Raw genomic sequence first — 20,542 nt, 5'->3', positions numbered from 1 at the left:
TGCGACAGCAGGTGGTATGGGGAGAAACTGTTTTATCGATTATTCCCTTTATATTCGTATTTTTGACATATCTAAAAAGGTTTCATAATCTTTATTACTGATGGACGTATTTCTTTTAACACTAGAAGACGACAAGAGGCACGTAGGAGTAAATCGACGTTTAGTGAATAACCTAAGCCTATGTTACGTACCTTTAATTTTGCATTTTAACTGAACAATCGCATATATACAGTTAAATCGTACGTGTGTAGGCAAAACTGATAACTTTAAAGTTTTAATGTTAGTTAAAAGTTTTCCCTACACAAGTTTTAACTTTTTAGTTCGACTTATAATACTGGAATTATGTAGCCTTATTTCAAACAAATTAAATAAAGATTAAATAATGTTATAATTTAATTGACGTATTAATATTTATTTCAATACAAGATTTTGTATAAGATAACATTTTAGGTCACATGTGTCGTTACTGTGCGACTCAATAACATAAATGTACTGATCACAATTTTACACTGAGAGATAATCATTTATAAGCAGCCAACGTGTTCGAATCAATTTGTACAGGAGCGTATTCAAATACATTTTTTATTTTATATATTTTTTTAATAATTCAATACTCATTTTATATATGTATATGAATTTTAAGTGACGTTTGTGATAGGATATGAAATAATCATTTTTTCTGGTAAATATGAGATTATTTAGCTAGTATTATATTATAAGCCACTATCATGTTTACCTGTCTCGTTACGGTCTTATAGATGATTGTATAATATTGGTATTTCTGCTGTAGAAACTTTTATATGTTTCAAACTAATAAAAAAAGGACCTTATGTCGCCGAATTTAATTCTAAAAATATGTATGCTATTATAATTTACAAAAAATATTAATACAATAACAAACCTTAAAATGTTAGCTCACATTTTCATAAAAAAATAGAATAAAATTATTTTATAATACGACCAAGTAAAAATTTAAAAATTTCTCTATGAATAACTTTAAAAATATGTTATTTCGATGAAATTTATAAATATTTTTAATACTTATCACTTTAACTGCTACTTTTTTCCATTAAGTAATTTTAAGCACACTATAGTTCCTATCCTGGATAAAATAAAGCTTATGCAATATTACATTTTGTGCTTTCACGCACCACGTCCTAGTTATCTTCATTCTAGGTGGTACTTAGAAGTTAATTTAACGGTTTCACACCATTGAGTTGCAGATCACCAGTTATCGTCTCTAGGTGGCGGTGGTGGCCTGGAAATATAAAATAAATTATTAACAAAGGAATACATTGATTGTGATAGATAAAATTTCTATTAACCGGCAACGCTCAAGCCAGTATCACACCCGTCAGTATAACCATAAAGTTTGTAAAATTGAGTGGTCAGGGTTGTGCTCATAATGTAATCTTGGCCCCTTGTTCGTCGTTGCAAGTCCGCCAAAATCCGACTCTGTACTAGAGTCGGTTAAGCCACGTTTAAATTACTAAAATTATTAAACGTATAGGTAAAGCATCGTTTAAAGTGAATGAATCGATTTGAACTTCAAACATATGTGAATCGAATTCAGTTATGAAACAAACTTCTTTCAGTCCCGAATAAATAAACTTACTTTGAACATAATTGTATCAAAAAGAACTTCAGAACAGTCATAACATGAATGTGGCTGTAATTTGTATAAAAACTTCTTAAAGGAAATTTTCTTTTTAAATGCTAAACGTACTTTGTTATGGCTTCCCGATGTGCCTTATACCACGTACTACGATCCCAACGCAACAACTCCGACGCTATTGTTTTGCTTTACATTTTTTAAAATAACCGAGAGAAGAATATTTTAGCTTCACGATGAAAGTATTTTTACAGCTTTATTTATGATACATTGTTGAATAATATACTCGAACAATACCTAACTATTTTATGGCTAACAGCAATATATTGATTACTTTGTTTGTCTCATAATCTAAATAAATTATGATTTTTTCACATTTCACACCAATGAATGTTGCACCATTATGACAAATGATATCGTATTCCAATTTAGTAGCTTATCGATTATTATATAAGTGTAGTAAAGTAATGAAAAATCTTGCTCGAAGGACCATATTTTGAATCTGATTAAGTAAACTACTTGCAACTGCTAGATGCTAATCGCTAGTGGTAGGGCGTAAATATGAGTTTTAATATTTATCATACAGAGCTGGGTGGAGTTAATTAATGCATGCTCAAATAGTTAAAATAGGTATCATATTGAATTGTGTGTATAAGTAATTCTTTTTATCTTAATATTATATTGTTTAATTTTCCAAGTCAAGATTAGCTTGGTTTCTCGATCCGAAGAATACTTTATTCATACTGAACTAATGGTCAAAAATATTACCCAGGAACTGATCCAGGCGTAGCCCAATTGCCGTTTTCGCAGGGTTCCGTCTCCGGTGTTCCTTGAGGTCTGAAAAACAAAAAAACAAATCAATTAGCTATGGTTATTATCAATTATTTTTTACTTGTATTTGTACTTAAATCTAGAAATTCTATTGTCAGTAATTATTTTAGCAATAATTTTATACTTACGCAGTATTAAAGTTAGAAAGGGTAATGAAGTCCTGCGCGCTCATTCTCCTATCGTACGTTCGCCAGAGATTGACGCACAAAGGAGTAAGCAGTATGCACCACAGCAGACCCAACACGACTCCGCAAAGCCACCAGCCGTGCTTGTAATAAACCATTGACAGAATAATAATATTAGACAAGACAACTAAAGGGTACACAGAGATAGATGCAACAGAATAGAAATTGAAAAGCAATATTATCTTACCAAAGAGGAAATGTATTTAGTGCAGAGTAGAGCCCTGACCGCAGCGTATACTGCAAACAGCGGTTGACAGCGGGCGGCGTGTTTGCCGGTGGACGTGAGCACGTGAGAGCGCCATCTAGCGGCGTGCGACACCAACCGGGATACGTACGCTGACACCTTCTAAACGATAACGAATAGCTCGTAGACATGATTCGTGTTACAATGCTGCTATTGTAAGCGAAATTGCAACGTATTGGCACAATAAATCTGCAATCTGTTACAATCAATGCAATCATCCACATATACTCTACAGCGAATAAACAGAGTTGATCCTATAAAACGGTTTAACGTTGTTAGGACATAAATCTAATGATGTCGTGAAAAGTACGTGATTTGAGATGAAAACAGAAAAGTTAGTATTGAGATATAAGATTAGTTTTATAACGTCTGTTTTGTTTTATTGTGATATAAGTTTAAACATTTTTAATATTTGGTTGGTACCACAAAATGAATTCGTGGTCATTTTAGTCATAGTGGTAAACTGGAATGGTGTTTTACCGGACTATTGCTCACAAAAAAACCTACAAGGCCCTTCAATATTACAATCAAAAAGTTATCACTTGTAGAAATCTTGTAGAATTATTTGTCGTTTCAGCGCAAGTAAAATGTTCAAAAGTATTTCGCCAAGAATGGACAAAACGAAAACGTAGTTGGCCGGAGAACACGCAGTTAGATGTCTTAATTGCCGCGTGTGGGCGGACGCTTCGTGGCTTTGTTCACGATTTATGCGATTCTATCTACAACGCCAACGCTGACGCAGTCTACTTAAGAAATTTATACTTTTATTTACCTACATATAACTTAAAATTATAAAGTTTTAGTTGGTGACATTATTAGGCGAGTGAAATGACAAATTATAGATCGATCTGGACAACAAAAACCTGGTAAGCTGACCCTACATGAGTATAATAAGAACAGAGAGATGATAATATACAGATCATTAGATACATACTGTTGCCTTGGGCGCCTCCGTAGACTACAGACTTACCCACAACAAACCATACAGTTTAGTTGGGACAGAGTGCGCACTTTACATCCCAACAAACAAACTGTCGACAGAAGCTGTGGCCGGCGGCTCTTTAAACTGGATAGATACAACTTGAGAAAAGACAATGGTCTTATCGAAATAGTTGCTTACTTTCTGCGCGATGACGTCTCCTTGGTTGTCGATGTAAAACTGCGCCGTATGAATATGACTCAGTGATATATTCAGTCTTCTTCTGTACGGTATTAATTGTAGTTCAAGTTCAGTCAACTTGAATACAAGATCCGCTCTCAACTGCTCTAATGGTTTTATATTACTTACATAAACTCTTTCTGTACGTTTAGCTGAAAAGTAAATTTTAATTTTAATACCGACAATCTCTGATTTGGTACTTTGAGATTCCTTGCTTGAACACAGGATTTGCAAAGTAAGTGATTCGAACAAGTCTACTTACTGCTTTATAATTCATCATGTTTCATCGTCACAAAATACTGACGTGACAAACCATACCTTACCTAAGGTTTCGAGCCTTCCCGACGTTGTTAAATCGGATACTTGCGCCGCAACATTCTCCAATTGATCTTCTAGAGCAGGCAGGTCTTTTCCAACAACTGGATTGTTATATTCCATCCTTAAATATAAGATGTCTGGTTGGGAATTGAATGGATTGCAATAATAAGGAGTTCGGTGCCGTAACCTATGAAGAGTTTTACCAACGAAACAAGTATGAATTCCAATTTGATTTGTAGAATGGTCCCATACTTACCTGTATAAAGGTAGGTTAACATTAGATTTTACAAGAATCTCATTAAGTATTCTGTTAAATGGAGCCGATATTGATTTGAGGAAGCTGACGTCGACGGCAGTAGACAGCCGTCCCAGATCCGCTTGCAGCTCCTCCCATTCGAAGTACGATGTCTCTTTGTTAACATCCAAGATTCTGTCAAGTTGAAAAACTACGTACGCCGGTCGATTCAGTTCGCAGTCTCTGAGACAGAAACAGGTAAGTAAGCAATTTTATTTACTACTCGAGTTGAAACTTGAAATGAAACGTTAAAACTTTGTAACTTGTTGGGAAATGTTTTAAACTAAACAATAAGTAGTAAAAGTATAGTTTTTTTAATTCAATAACATTAAAATAAAAGGTTTCCACTTCGAAGAGACACGTTTGTAACGTTTAAGTCTGGTTATTAACTACGATTTAAGGCCAAATGATAGCTACATATACAAAAAATATTTACCTCAAAGCATCTCTTACTGACACTTCAATGGTGACATTATCAAGATCTCTGAACATGGCGTCAAAAAATCCTTCATTGTTTTGTAGTAGTGGAGAAGGCCTATCCAAAAGCTTTGATAGAGTTTTATACTGAGCAGAATCCCACAGTGTTTGACACACAAAAACCTGTTGCAAAAATGCCACTATTATTAATAATTTCCAATTTTCTTTAAGAAATCGTTAACATATAGTGTAAGCGCCTTTCATTGTTATTCGAGCAATTATATAAATGTGCAAATACTGACCATTTATCTACAGGCTCTCAACATGTAACAATCTAGACTAATTTAATATGGAGTCAGTTTATACTGATCCTTTAATTATTTTATATCATTATTCATCACTTTAATGTAAGCATAATATTAGCATCAGCTACGAATTTGTACATGAAGCAATGAAGTATCTAAATTATTAAAAGATATACGTTAAAATTAATATAAATAAAGATTTTAAAGAGAGTATACGGCTAACAAAAATAATCATGCTTGATATTTTCAAATTACTTTATATGCAAATTATGCATTCATTAAAAATACATTATCCCTTAACAATAAAAAAGGCAATATTTTAGTCACACGTATTATTGTACCTCGGCATGTCCCGCGATAAGAAATACAGCGGAAATCACGCTCCATAAAAGCAGGGAGGCGAAGCATATCCACACGGCAGATCTGAAAGATTTAATGAAAAGTAGTCGAGTATACTGGCAAGACAAATTATTTTTAAAATGAAATAAACATATCAAAAGTCTTAAAAATAACAATTTTTTAACCATGAAAAACGAGTTAGTGATCCGAGAAGCGCTACGACCACTAAGAAATATTTATACTGTCGAGGCTCGTCTGTAATCTGTCGGAGACATAATAATTATAATCCTTTTCCACCATTGGTTCTAAGAAAAAGATGTAATGGGGATAATAAAATTAATATCCATTTCATATCTACACCATCCTCTATTTTACTTTTATCGAATGCTTATGGTACTTACAGTTGCAGTGTCCTTTTAGCGTGGATCTTTGCTCTTCCACATCCACACAACAAGGCTGCCAACATTAACATCATGACCAAAGCGCAAACTACGGTGCATACTGTAAAATAGACATCAATTTAAGTCCACGTAAGACAGTAATATTACTGCAATTATACAAAATTTATATACATTTTTCAATATTCTTCCATGTTTATCTCAATCATTAAAATGTTAATTCAAATGTTTAGGTCAGTAACACCTTGAATGCAGATTACCAACATTTAAATAAAGACGTATAAGATTGCAATTAATTATATAAATTACGAAAAACTTGTTATAAACACAACATCTAACAAATCAATCGTATGTACGATAGGCATAAGTGAATATCATCATCATCATCAGCACCCCACTATAAGTCCCCAACAAGGGGCAAGGAGCCTACCCTAAGTCAGTTATAAGTGAATTTGTCTATACTAAGTTATATGTTATAAAATTACCCACTAGGATTAAACTAATTTTATGGATTTTAACTTAATGTGTTTAATTAATTCTTTAATGGTCGACGTTACGAGCACTTCGAAGCCCTCATGGTCCCCTGACCATCAAAGACATTAAGATCCGTAATATTAGTTCAATTTCCGCATGTAGTATACACGTTAATATAAGAAATTATTTAAATAATAGCGGAATATAACTCAGCTTGCGTCTCAAGGTGAAAGTCATTTAATTATAAAATGCTTAAAATTCAAGGTCCTCTTATTCGATGTCGATAGTTCTCGCAGAAACTGGTTATACTGAGACAAGTTCGGAAGATTTGATCGATATAAAGCAATACAATTTATGGTATTTAGGAAATATCCAATTTGTATATCTTACATAATTTGAATTATTTCCTTCTTTTTCAGACGACCAAAAAGCAATTTATAAATAAAAATTACTAGGGTACTACTTTATGCTCTGATTACAATCATACCTTTCGTCCTTGTCATGTAACGAAAAGTGACACGGCATATTTACTGCCAATCTTTGACCAATTATGAAACCTTATCGATTTTCACAACATGAAAGTAACAAACAATATATAAACAATTTAATTGTAAACAAATTTACCCAACATGAAAATCCATCTCCAAAATTCATATATCTGTATTCTTTCAAAACTGGCGTCAAGTTGCCTAGAAAAGGAATGCAGGCCGGCCGTCAGGTACCGCACAATATCGCTCAGGATTCTAGCCGAGCTGTGAACTTTGTCACGACGAATTTCTATGTCACGTAGAATACCTGAAAGAATTTGCTTATTAAATTAATTTTCATGGGATAGAAATCCAGAATGTCCTAGTTTTGTTTTTTGGATTTATTCGATTTGAATACAAGAATTCCTCCATCAAAGTATCTTCTTCTTTCGTGCACCCGACTACGAATCCTAGTTATTACATTTTTAACTTTAGTATAGCCGTACATCGTATTGATATAAACATTTTTTCAATATTAGTTTGACCTCATATGTGATATGTATTCTTCCGGTAAGTTTTATTCTGGTTCCTTCTTCCAAGGTCCTATAAATCTTTATTTTGACACGATTTACAATTGTTTTAAGAATTAGAAAATCAATCAATGTGTATTCTATAAAACGGCAAGCTGCTCAAGATATCGCTAAATGATGGATTGTATTAATATCCATGTAGGAATGCTTATGACTGCTTGGAATCAATTAATCATCTGACTGCCTTATTCCTTACAACTGTAGCTAAACATATAAATAATAGATACTTGATTTTACGTCATGGAAGTGCAGAATATGTCATCATCAGCTCACTACATGTCCCCACCGAGGGGGTTGGTTGACTTCACACATATCTTTGAATTTTTTCTCAGACATGTGCAGGTTTCATCACGATGTTTTCCTTCACCGTAAGAACGTCGGATAAATATATATATGCAAATCGGAAATCGAAAAACACATTGGTACATGGCGGGATTCAAACACAGGACCTGCAGATTGCAAGTCAAGTGCTTTACCCCTGAGCCACCGACGCTCAATATGTACTTATTGATAAATAACAGTTATCCACTAATAATATTATCGTTTTATCTAATTCAGAAAGCAGACAGATAAAACAGAATTTGCTATTTAACAGGGTAATATAAGTGATGGAGAAACTCTGAACAAATCGAAAAGACTTCGGCAGAAAAATCGACAACTTGTAAAAATAACGTATTTACTTACTATCTCTTACTTCCTTGGTCTGTGTTAAAATAATTGATGGTAAAGTACGCAATTCCTGTTTCGCTGCGGCAATGGCAAGTGTCAAGTTATCCACACCTAGAGCTCGAAGCTCTAATAACTGTTGCTCCTTTAATATCTATAAAGAAAAGTAGGGATAATTTGTGTCTTCACTTGTTATGGTAATTACATAGTTAGATTTGATTCAATTAATTCACTGTGGTTATAAAGGATGGCGGCGGTGCAGCAAAATGAAACACAGTATTTTCAATATGGGTGCGCACTGTACGTTCGACGGACGACATTCGACTGCCCAGAGCCGACCACCCTCCAAATTCACTTTATTCTTAATATTCAAAAACTACCAACTATATTTTCATCTACCTTGGTATAAGTTAGTAGTTTACAGATAACAAATAGTAGTTATTGAAATGATGTAGAATATAACATAATAAACATTAATACAAAGAAAATAAACAAAATACAGTGCTACAATTTAGTTCAGTTAAATTACATAATATATTGTGAAGGCTTTAAAAATCTATCGTCAACAGTCGTACTAATAGTATTTTAAAATTAACAGTAAATAAATAACAGTATGGTATCCTTTAAACAGATGATTTCTTGAAATTATAGTAAAAGTTAGATTAACTCATCAAAATAAGTCTTGATTCTAAACTTTTAGTGCCATTTAGTTGTATTATATATTAGTTGTACCTGTAATTGGTTATTTACCGAGTTAAACTTTAGTTTCAGTTCCATAGAATGAGTGTTAATTGTATCACAGAGTGGTCCGTCTTTCGGCGAGCATTGCTTCTTCAGGCCGTCTATTTGTCTGGCGAGGTCATCGAGTCTGTCCGCAGCGACTGCCGCTAATGTGCCTGCCTTAATACTTATGTTTCGCAAAGCGGACACTTTCGATGAGAGGTCTTCACTTTCTGAAAGCCACGCAAAAAATCTTATGTGTAATTCATAAAATTGATTATAATATTCGACTTAGGAAACGCAAAAACCAACAGCATTATTGTTAGTTTTTCTATTATATTTTAAATGGAAACATTTACTGGCATACCAAGGTCATAATAATCCTTTTCTGTGTTGTTAAAAGTAGTATTTTTTTATAATATTATTGTAGAGTATCTTCTTATTATTATTTTGAGTAATTTTCCTATCGAAGGTTTGAAAAAAATTCATCGTTTATTTTATTACAGTAACAATTAAATAGCTATAATAATGTTAGTGGCCAGCTATAAATTTATGTCGTCTGCAACACTCCTTTAATAGTACTAGAATACGACTAACGCCTTGTATAGTTGGGTCGTTTGAATGCCTCACGTAGGACAATTTCGCATTTCAATAGATACCTGCTATTATGTCGGCTAAGGAGTCCAGCACCAAATCGATACCGCTCTCCGAAGCAATAGCTTGTTGTATTGGCTCGCCTAGGAACGTGTCGACATCTGTTTACATACATGTGTGTGTTGTTAAAAATATACATTTTGCAAATAAAATTGAGAATTTTTATTGCACATTATTAAACTCCTACTAAACTGAGTTGTATGCCGTAGTAAAGTTTGTTCCAGAATAAAATAAACTTAACTTTTATTTTGAAAAACTAAAAAAGCTCTACTAACTGAGGTTCATGTGGACGATATACTGGCAACTAAGGGCTTCCCTTTTAAAACGACACTCCGAAAAAGAATACGTTTGGAATATTTTCTCATTCAACAAATTCGTTTTAGTTGCATAGGCTTTAAATTTTCACAAAGGAATTTATGCGAAAAATTACTTTCTTTCTCATTTGGATATAAATCGATCTGGCAGATAGAAAACCAATTATTTTCAAAAGAAACACAATAATTAAGGACTTTATCATCAAACCGTTGTAACGATCGGTAGTGATTTCTATGTCTTTATCGTTTTATAACATCTAAAATAATTCTGATACTCAATTTTGACATGTAAATTACCTGCTTGTTTACACAAAAATAAAGCCTTAAATTTAAAATTAATTAGGAATAAAATTTTATTTTTATTATCTGTGTGAAATGGCTTCGCGTAACAATAAACGTGAAGGTGTACTCGTGTTGGAAATTCAATTTGGAAAGGGTGCGCTACCATAATGTAATCCTTTCACCTTCATGAGAGCTGTTTGCTACAGAATTGATACAATACTCCTTCTCATCTAAATATACAGCTCTGAAAATGTTTAAGCATATTGCAGTGGTATGTAAACACATTTTATTGTAAAATTACTAGGAGATATTTCAACTAAAGTATATTTTACACGCTAATAGCCTAATAGTTAAGGATGCGGATTAATAATCTAGCAGACTTTGGTTCCTACCATTGGAATTCTGTCGTAAATCACATGTTAGAAAAGTTTCAAGCTTAAGAAAAATTTGCTAGTATTTTGACAAAAAAGATATAAAGAGTCCATTACTAAGGTAGCTTTAAATGTAAGAGTAATATACAACATAATGGCCCATCTGAGTGTTTGTCCCGGAAACTTCAGATTTGCCCTTGCCATTATATGAAGGAAATCGCACACTTTTCCGAGACTCCCTAACTGCGTATAATATATGGAGACAAATAACTCTTTGATATTTGCGGACCAACACACTTTTATACGTTTCAAAGAATAGAAAGCCCTCGAAAGGGTTACTTTCTTACAATAACCTGTATCAGCATTTCAACGTGAATAACTTTTTCCAACAATGCGATATGTTTTATTTTTTTCATTTTTAACAAAAGGTGTTTATTATCTTCTATATGAAAAAGATGCTAGCAGCAACAACATATGTGAAATACCACGACCATGCAGAAGACAGCCGTGATGTGGAAGCAATTCCGCGTTTGGTCTGATGAGTGTACGTCTCGGAGGCCTATATTTAGGCCCATTTCTTTACCTCCCCTTTTCTTATAAGGAAACGATGTGAAGGGATAAAAGGTAGTGGATTTAATGGAATTGGAGACATAGGAAGAGGACATATCCTTTTTCTTTGTACCATATACACCGCCGATTAAATGTAGACAAAGCATTTGCAAAAGTGTCGCTACTTTGGTATGTTGTGCTACTTACTTCTCAAGTCTTCTTGATAAGCGTAGAGCACAAGATCTATAGGCGGCACTAAACTGTAATGCAGCTCTCTCGCAGCGACTGACAACCACGTTGCTATGTCTGCGCAAGCGCAGTTTACCACGTTACGACTGCTCATCGCCGCCACGTGCGACTGTTCATTGCTCAACACCATACCGCTTATTAGGGTGCTGGAAATGAAAAACATTTTGCAATAATAATAAGTCATATGTCTTATTTTTTTCTATATAAAATTATTCAAATATTTTAATCGTAAATGTTGTATATCTCATATACACGACGATTTATTCTAATGAGCTTCTTGAAGTTTTTATTTAGATCTATATTGTGAAGTATTTTTATTAATGAAAATTAATCGACTTAAGTGCTTCTGTAAATAAAAGCTATATAAAAAGGATAGCAAAGGTTAAATTTTCTTCAATAAAAGCGAAAGGCAATTCATTGAGAAATGCATGCCAATTGTCCCCTCGGGTCATTCTGTAGAATACTCGGGCGACCCTTATTATGGGCTTATTGTACTCTTCGATCTCTGGCCGACCTTATTCACCTAAAAGCTAGGCATAGTGGCCGTTGTGACTTCCCAGATAAGAGCATTAACGTTTGTAAAGGATGAACTCTTGTCATATTTTTAGCTCTATTTCTATTCCATTCGGAAAGATGTTTCTTATTTTATTAGTAGATTGAGAGCAAATGTCTTAAACAGATCTACTAATTTGGTAATTTATTCTTGTCTGGCTTCTTTATATATCATTATATAAAGGGAGGCTTTACTAAAATCTATTTATTCAGACAATCTCTATCCTACTCTACATCCAACTCTCCGTAGTGGATACAATAAATATAATTTGTAGTTAATTGAATAAAATTAAATTTCAAGTAATAATATTAATAGCTTACCAACATATTATAACAGTAAAGAATGTCATAAAGACCAAAAACTTATCAATACAACTTGAACCGTCTTGGTCCGGGAATAAAGCTCCAGTTTCCGCTTCGTCACTGCAACTTGATTTTGATAGAAGATATATAATCGCCAAAATGATCAGATAAGTTGGTATTATTAAAGCGATACACGCGAACAGCACAATAAATGCTAAGAAAGTTGACTCCACTTTGATAGACTGAAAAGAAACCGAAAAAATTAAAATTAGTGTAACCGTATATTCTGTTTTACAATATATTGTAAAACGTAATTAACATTTACAATGATTAAAAAGTGAGTTTTACAATTGTTAAATGCTAACTATCTATAGAATCTAGCTTCAGGTCTACTAGTATTTCCAATATTTGCAACTACTCTGTGGTTAATACAATTTTAACTACAATTTTACCTCATTATCTAGGGCTGCTGGTAACTGCTATTTCGACATCTAAATTAATTTAAAAGACGTAAAGCGAATTTAGTTTAATTATATTTAATAAATGTCCATTTATTCAGAAGGTTTTTTGCAATTTCACCGGATTGAATAATATATGAATACAAAATCATTGTTATACTGTGAATCGTCGATGTAATTAGGAAATGGCTGATACGATTTTTCTTTAGAATAGGCTCTTTTGTAAATGACTAGCGGTGTACGACTAGGGTTGTCAAAACACCAGAATCCTAATGACTACTTACCATCTTACAGACTTTTAAGTTTTTCGCATAAGTAATTTACCGATTTTTTTTATGATATTTAAGTTTTAAAAGTGTTAAAATACAGATAGTAAGTTTTGATTTTTAATATCATTAATTTATTAACAAATTCAAATATTAATTGAATAAATAAAAGACTGATATTTGCGGCATTTTTCTGTTTCTCCTGTTGTTATTTGTACTTTGTTTCATTGTTGGCAACCCTTGAAAAAGTCGATATAACCCTGAGTGCTTATTTAGAACGGAATGGTTTTTAAAGCTTGTCGGATAAAGCTTTTCTTGTAACGTTTAATTGCGCAAGTAAATGTTTTTACATTACTTAGTTTTATTCATTTTATACAGAAATTAGTTGTAAATAGATAATAAATAAAAGAGAAAAACTTTCTAAAGCAAGCTTTTACTAATTTTTTGTTAATTAAAATAAAAAAAAGTCAAACTACTCGTCAAGACGATTCAAACAAACCCTCGATGAGTTTGTGTCGTTTCATTGCAAACATCGGAACAAGTGTAACTAAAAAAAAGCTTATAAAAAGTACTACAGTACTCTTGTACAAGTTCCTCTGGTATGCAAATGCAAGTTTGAGCTTGTACTTAAAATGTCATACGGAAAATAATTGCTATACTAGGTAGAGATTTTTGAAAATTTTTATATATACCTAACACAAAATGTATAATATAGACGTTTGATATAAGCTCTTCTTATTGACTAATTTTGCAATCAAGTTGTTTACACGGGTCAGCACAAATTATTTCATCTAGTGTGCAATATGGGAACGGCATTGACATTTTAAAAGGCTTGTTTCCTGAAACTCAATATCGTAAAGTTCACACTGCCAAGATTCAACGAAGTAGATCGCGTTAAAAGCTAAAACAAAGTATACTTCGTATCTTTATTGTCGACAAGCGTGCCGTTTTTTAAATCGATCTGACCTTATCTTAATTTTCTCGCTTAAGTCTCTTTTAAATTTTATGTTAACTACATATTAACAAATTATATCGATTTTAAGACAAGTTATCAAAATAATCGAGCGTCGGTGGCTCAGGGGTCCAAGTACTTGACTTACAATGTGCAGGTCCTGGGTTCGAATCCCGTCATGTACCAATGTGTTTTTCGATTTCCGATTTACATATGTATATTTATCCGACATTTTTACGGTGAAGAAAATTATCGTGATGCAACCTGCACATATCTGAGAAGAAATTCAAAGATATGTGTGAAATTAACCAACCCGCACTTGGCTAGTGTGGTTGACTATAACCTAATCACCCTTAACTTAGGGTAGGCTCCGAGCCTCGGTGGGGACGTATAATGAGCTGATGATGATGATGATCAAAATTAATAAAAGACTGATTTGATAGTCTCTGGTAATAATGTATTACAATCTTATAAAAACTAACAAGCTAAACTCGTTTAAGTTCCGTGTAGCTAACTAATAATTAAATATTTTTTGTTTAATATTTTTTGTTTAATATTTTTTATTCATTAAATAAAATTTTGGTTACTTTTTTTATAAGCTTGTTATTGTATTAATCTTTATAAACATCGTAAACCGAAATGTAACAGGATTTGTGACTAGTTTTTATAAGGCAACTAATAATTTATTACTGGCAACATATATTTTTTATATTTGATGAAAACTAGCAGTGGGAAATAAATTTAAGAAAGAAACTTATGTAATTTCCAATCTATTACATTTTAATTTTGAATTATAAATTCGACTGTAGTCCTGGCTAGTAATAGATTTGCGGAAAAGTATTGTTGTAGCGAAATGTTTTTTTTAAATAATTACTACTTATATATCGTTAAAATTAACATAGTTCTTACAAAATTTATAGAATCTACTAAGGCTAAAAACGTATATTTATTTTAAAAGTATAGACATTGACATTTCTATCAGACATAAACAGTGAGTATAATAATAACTGCTTAATATTTATTTTAAATGATTTCCTGACACAAAGCTTATCCATATTGTAAAGCTCTCGAACAAAAACTCGATACGTATATATTTAAATTCACAGTCCAGTTTGCTTTATATCACAGTGACGACTGATCGCTTATTATATTTTTTAATTCAGTTCCTAAAATTAATTTATAAAAGAAAATATGTTTCTACATACTGTGTTTATTATAACTTTAGTTGTTTTACAATCCTGCGTTAGCTATGCAAGAGTCGCACGTGAGTGTATTTGAAATATTTGTTGTTTTAAAATATTATTTGCATATATACTTTATAGGTTTTTGAAGAAATTATATTAATAATATTTCTTATATTATTATATGAATAAATTACTTTAAGAGTAAAAGTAGCTAATCTAACGCGCCTTGGTGTAACCTATGACAGTTTAATATACGAACTTAAACATTTTCTTAAAAGATTGATTTTGCAGAATTGAAAACTTAAAGCAAAAGAATTATTTTATGACTTTTACATACTAAAATATGTAAGATTTTAAACTTTTATATTTTTTGTAAGTACAATCTCAATAAAGAAAAATGTTACATATTTTTCAGCTGATTATATAACCCCATGTGTGGGATTAAAGTCTGCTTGTCTGAAGAAGAATATTCAAGAAACAATTCCGAGATTTGTAAAAGGCATTCCGAGTCTAGCTGTCAATTCCACCGATCCTCTTACCTACGACTATGTTAATGTAGAACTACCCGGTGGCTTGAAAATTGAGTTCAAAGATGGTGTATTAAAGGGACTTAGAAATTGTTTAGTCAACGAAGCCAAGTAAGTACACTTATATTTTTTATGATGTTTCGTTGTTCGATTCGATTCTTCGTTTTTTTTTACTATATTTTATACTCCGCCCATGCGATATTTAAAAAAAAATTAATAGCCTATGTGTTCTTCCAGACTATGTTTTTCATCTATACTAAATTTCAGCGAGATCCATGCAGCCGTTCTGGATATATGTACCCTTTGACAAAAATCCATCCATCCATCCAATCATACGTCCAAACATTTGCATCTATAATATTAGTAAGATTCTCTCATATAGTTTTTTACTTATATACGGTTTAATTTTATAAACAAGATTTACTGTGTAAAATATTTCTCCAGTGTCAACCTTGAACGGATAAGGAAATACTTTTACGATCTATTTTTTATAGTAACCTTAATCTTTATGACTTTAGTTTACGCAGTTATGGTACAAATAAAACCAACATACCTACAAATTTCATAACCGGACGTCATAAACATAAATAAAAGGGTCACTATAACATCGTTTAGTCGGTGACAAACATTAGACATTTGAGTTATTTGTTATTGTTCGGCTGTTTACATCATACATTCTATTATTTATTATGCTAGATATAAAGATATTTTCTGAATTACTAATTGGTCAGGTAAACCTAAGACCTTGTAATAATGATGCCGGAATCAGAGGTCCAAACTGGAAGGTATTAGCAAAGGCTTATAAACAGCATAGGACTGATACAGTATGATGATGATTTCTTGTAGTAGGACTAGCCCTTGGTTTCTGAGACGAAAATATCTGTATAGAACGTAACATTATCCCTGTCATCTTTGATAAGAGAGATTTTGGTCTCAGAAACCCATGGTAACTAATATTGCTTGCCAACAATAAATATTTATAACAATGCATGTTTAAATATATTTCAGATTCCAAAACAATGATGCTGATGTAGAGTTAACTTGTAATGTTACAATTAAAGGGAAATACAAGGCTCAAGGACAAATACTTATTATCTCAATCAATGGAGACGGAGACGCTAAATTAAAAATAAGTAAGATTTTGAAATTGAATAAAAATCATAGATAGCAGTAAAATTATAATCGTTACAATTAATTGTTATTTTAAAGATTTGTTTTGTTACGAATAGAATCAAGTTTGTAAATGTTTTTTATTTTTGCAATCAAGACTTTATATTGACATTGGAAATTTTTCGTTTTAGTGATTTTATGAAACAATAACGGAAGTAAATTATTATTTAATCGATTAACATCGTTTAACATTTAAGTGTTCGTCGTAAAGTTCAGTTAAAAAGTCAGGGTCACTTAAACGATATTTTTTATTTTTCCAGCGGACTTGAATCTTAAAATAAAGCTTAAGTTCATCGACAATGTTCGTGATGGAGTAACTTATTATGATGTTAAAGATTACAAAGTAAATTATAATATTAATGGAAAAGTACAATTTGCTTTAACAAACCTGTTTAAAGGAAACCCTGAACTAGGTAAGCATCATTTTAATAAATAATTAAACATAAAAAATTTATAGAACAATAAATTAAATTTTCTTTTGTCTTCAGGTCAAACAGTGTTGACATTCTTAAACGAAAATTGGAAACTTGTAGATGCTGAGTTTGGAAAACCATTAGTCGACATTGTTATTGGCATTGCGTTCAAAAATGTTCAGAAATTTTTTAGTAACATACCAAAAGATGAACTTGTTGTATTATAAGTTGAATATAAATATTATATATAATTTAATTTTAATATCGAAGTAAATAAACGCTTAGAAAACAATACAGGTAAATATAATAACGCGTAAAGAACAAAAGAATCGCCTGTGTGTGTGAAACGTAAACTTTGTGATGATAAATCTGTTGTTTCTAAATTGTTTTCCTATTAATAGCGACAGCAAAGATTTTGTGAATCCAAAATGTTTTCAAAACTTTATTGACGAAACAAATTCAATACACTTTAATATTATTATTTGATTGTCTTAAAAAACTCTGTTTCTTAATTGTACTTTAATTAACTGTAATTGTTAGGAATAATATTTAAATAAATATTTTATTAGAAATAGTTTGAATTAATAAAAATATAACAATTAGGTACCTGAATAAAAGATAACGGAAATGTTACTTGTCCCCAAATCACATCCTTGGCAAGACCTACCAAATTAAAAACACCATATTAATTTTCAAAATACGATTAATTTAATTAAGAACAGATAAAAATAATGATTCATATTAGATTATATTTTTAATTAAAAAAAATTCTAGAAGAAAAGCACCAAGAACACTTACCGATAGGAAAATCGAATGGATAAATAACAGAAAAGAAGTGAGCCACAAATGTAAAGGGATGAAATCCTTCCTCTAGTTTAAACTTTGGTACTAAATAATTTTGCATTTGAGGTAAACTACTAAACTTTATTTTACTCTGATCCATTTCTTCAAACCACTCTATGGAATTACTTGCTCTTATATCATTCTCCGTTACTGTTGAACTTAGCGTACTATTGATCGAATTTATGTGTTCATTCGATATTTCCTTTGTTATTGAGAAAATTTCATATGTTACAGGCTTAGTTGTTTTCGTTAATATCGACACATCATTGGCGTGTATTGTTTCATTCAATTTTCCTGTTTTCTCCTTTTTCGCATTTTTTAAATTATTGTATGTATCTAACCACGCCTTAATTGCTATTGATTTCGTCCCGTCCACATCTCTTTTATCCCAAACATTTCCTCCAATTCTATCATTATAAACTTGTAGATTTTTAGCAACTTCCAACTGACGTTGGGGTTTGAAATTTAATTTATTATGTTCTCTATATGCTGATTCTAAACAGTTTTCCCAAATAATATTTAATGGTGGTGGCAAATTAATGTTTTTCCTTAAATTGATATTGTACATTGGATTTTCTGTTTTATTCTGTTTGGTAGCGGTTAGCTCCGACGTCTTTAATAATTCATCATTTCCTTCATCTACTTCGTTATTTTTTTCTTCAATGGAGTTTTTTCCTGACGATGTAATTGGGGAGATTGCAAGAAAATTTTCTTCTTGTGCTTCTAGAGACTTGCTCGACGCGGTACTAGCAACATCATTTACTTTATTTCCTGTTGAAGCCGCAGGCGTTATTTCCGATGTCGTCCGCATTTGTTGGAAAACGTCTTCGGAGTAGCTATTTTTGAATTTCACTTCGCTCACTGCATCCGATTTAGCTTCTAAGCATATCAGTTTAGCTCCATTGGTAATAAAAATTATAACCATCAATAATATTGCTGACATCTTCATTGTTTTAATTACACATGACGATTCACTACCGTTGAATAAGTCTTATTTGTTCGTTATGTGAAGGAAACTGTCCGTAGGAACGTGAGGCATTGGAAAGAGGATTTGTAGCACTTAACAGTCTGCCCAGCGACAGTATAAAATCGTATCATGTCGGCCACAGTGTGCCTTTACTGGATTATGCACAGAGTATTTAAAATTCAGTCTACCCTCAATATTTGATGTCATAATTTTTTAAACGTTTCTAATAATGTTAATATTTTTAATTCATATACGACATGCTATTTATTCTGAACAGTCCATAAAGGAAAACGTAAGTGACAATGTCTAATCAAATAATATAAAATCTACAACACACAATATAATATTAAAATTCGGTACTCTATACAAATATCCTATTAATTATAATATTTTACCTGAGTATTATTTAATTTAATTTTATATATATATATTTTTTTATTTAAATTTAATACAAATAATTCAGTTATGCCGACAGAAAATGTATTTAAAAAAATTAATTAATATCCAAACGATCTGTAAATTTTAGTTACTCTGTGCGGTGCGTCCTCCATTGAAGTGTTGCTGACTATGAGGTTATGGAGGGCGAAACGCGAATGACGATATTATAATTTATATTCATTAGTATATATGTATCGTTAACTAGTCATCTTTACATCTATCGTAAAAATTATTTATTTTCCTATGAAATGTTTTTGTTCCAACTTTGGAATCGTTTTTCATATTAAAAACATTAATAGTTGCAGCAGAACATATAATTCATAAAGCTGACAGAGATATGGATAAAAGTTATATGGTAAAAAAAAGGTTTTTTATGTTACAAGTTTCTATTATTCATATGTATCCATAATTGGATTATAGGGCACTCTTGGAGTTACCGAAGGGAATACGATGCTATCGCAAGACAACGGACTACTTCACTTTTAAGGTTTCAAAACACGTAAAGTTCAGATGTACCTGCTAATTGATATATACTTTTGTTAAATCTAATTGGACCAAATTCTTTTAATGCTAAGAAATTGATACATGCACTAGATTTTGCTCGCGACTCCCTCCGCAAATTATTTAAATAATCTTTATATTAACGTCCCAAGGAAAATTGATAAAAGTACCTATCCTACATACGTGTGCTGGTTCTAAGCTACCTAAGTTTTTGAGTTATAAATAGTGAAAATATGATTTCCTTTTATCGATGTCTTCGACACATTATATACTTTATTGGGATATTCAAGCGTCACAATTATTCAGTGTATGCTTTTTTGAATTTGAATATTCATCGACATTGGCGATTCAAAAATTTCCCATGATTTTCTCCTCTTAAATAATTATTTCTGTTTATTCAAACTATAGTTGAATTATGTGAAGTCAAGATAGTAATAAGTTCATGTGAATCCAGTATTGGTATATTAGCTTGTAACGACTTGATTTTGTGAGCATGGAATTTCTTTAAATGTACAAATAAAAGTATCGC

At 31.7% G+C, this 20,542-nt stretch overlaps 2 protein-coding genes across 2 annotated transcripts; one reads left to right on the top strand and one right to left on the bottom strand.

The window, feature by feature from the left end:
- Positions 1 to 1,037: 1,037 nt before the first annotated feature.
- On the bottom strand, positions 1,038 to 11,577 carry prom (prominin). Its single transcript, XM_013318059.1, has 15 exons — positions 11,398 to 11,577; positions 9,680 to 9,775; positions 9,051 to 9,253; positions 8,319 to 8,454; positions 7,202 to 7,372; positions 6,107 to 6,206; positions 5,708 to 5,789; positions 5,081 to 5,244; positions 4,606 to 4,827; positions 4,355 to 4,470; positions 3,993 to 4,183; positions 2,816 to 2,974; positions 2,572 to 2,711; positions 2,381 to 2,449; positions 1,038 to 1,258 (listed from the first exon to the last, which is right to left on the bottom strand). The coding sequence occupies exons 1-15, from the start codon at positions 11,567 to 11,569 to the stop codon at positions 1,225 to 1,227; spliced, it is 2,055 nt and encodes a 684-aa protein (XP_013173513.1). The 5' UTR covers positions 11,570 to 11,577; the 3' UTR covers positions 1,038 to 1,224.
- Positions 11,578 to 15,099: 3,522 nt separating this feature from the next.
- Positions 15,100 to 17,881, top strand: LOC106122161 (protein takeout-like). The gene is given in 5 exon segments (NM_001312503.1): positions 15,100 to 15,234; positions 15,570 to 15,792; positions 16,690 to 16,814; positions 17,112 to 17,264; positions 17,340 to 17,881. Coding segments are annotated over 5 exon segments (726 nt in total). The 5' UTR covers positions 15,100 to 15,161; the 3' UTR covers positions 17,492 to 17,881.
- Positions 17,882 to 20,542: the final 2,661 nt, after the last annotated feature.

Source organism: Papilio xuthus, unplaced genomic scaffold (genome assembly GCF_000836235.2).
Source record: "Papilio xuthus unplaced genomic scaffold, Pxut_1.1 DF826933.1, whole genome shotgun sequence".
Taxonomy (NCBI): domain Eukaryota; kingdom Metazoa; phylum Arthropoda; class Insecta; order Lepidoptera; family Papilionidae; genus Papilio; species Papilio xuthus.
Note: the sequence above shows the minus strand (reverse complement) of the source record. Positions and strands in the feature narration are given on the sequence as shown.

What these genes read in the sequence shown, in the direction of transcription:
- prom (XM_013318059.1), bottom strand. Translation starts at nt 11,569, where the DNA reads ATGGTGTTGAGCAATGAACAGTCGCACGTGGCGGCGATGAGCAGTCGT. An exon ending in TGAAACTAAAGTTTAACTCG is followed by an intron (nt 8,455 to 9,050) that starts GTAAATAACCAA and finishes TTTTCTTTATAG; the next exon opens with ATATTAAAGGAGCAACAGTT. An exon ending in GAGACGTCATCGCGCAGAAA is followed by an intron (nt 2,975 to 3,992) that starts GTAAGCAACTAT and finishes GTTATCGTTTAG; the next exon opens with AAGGTGTCAGCGTACGTATC.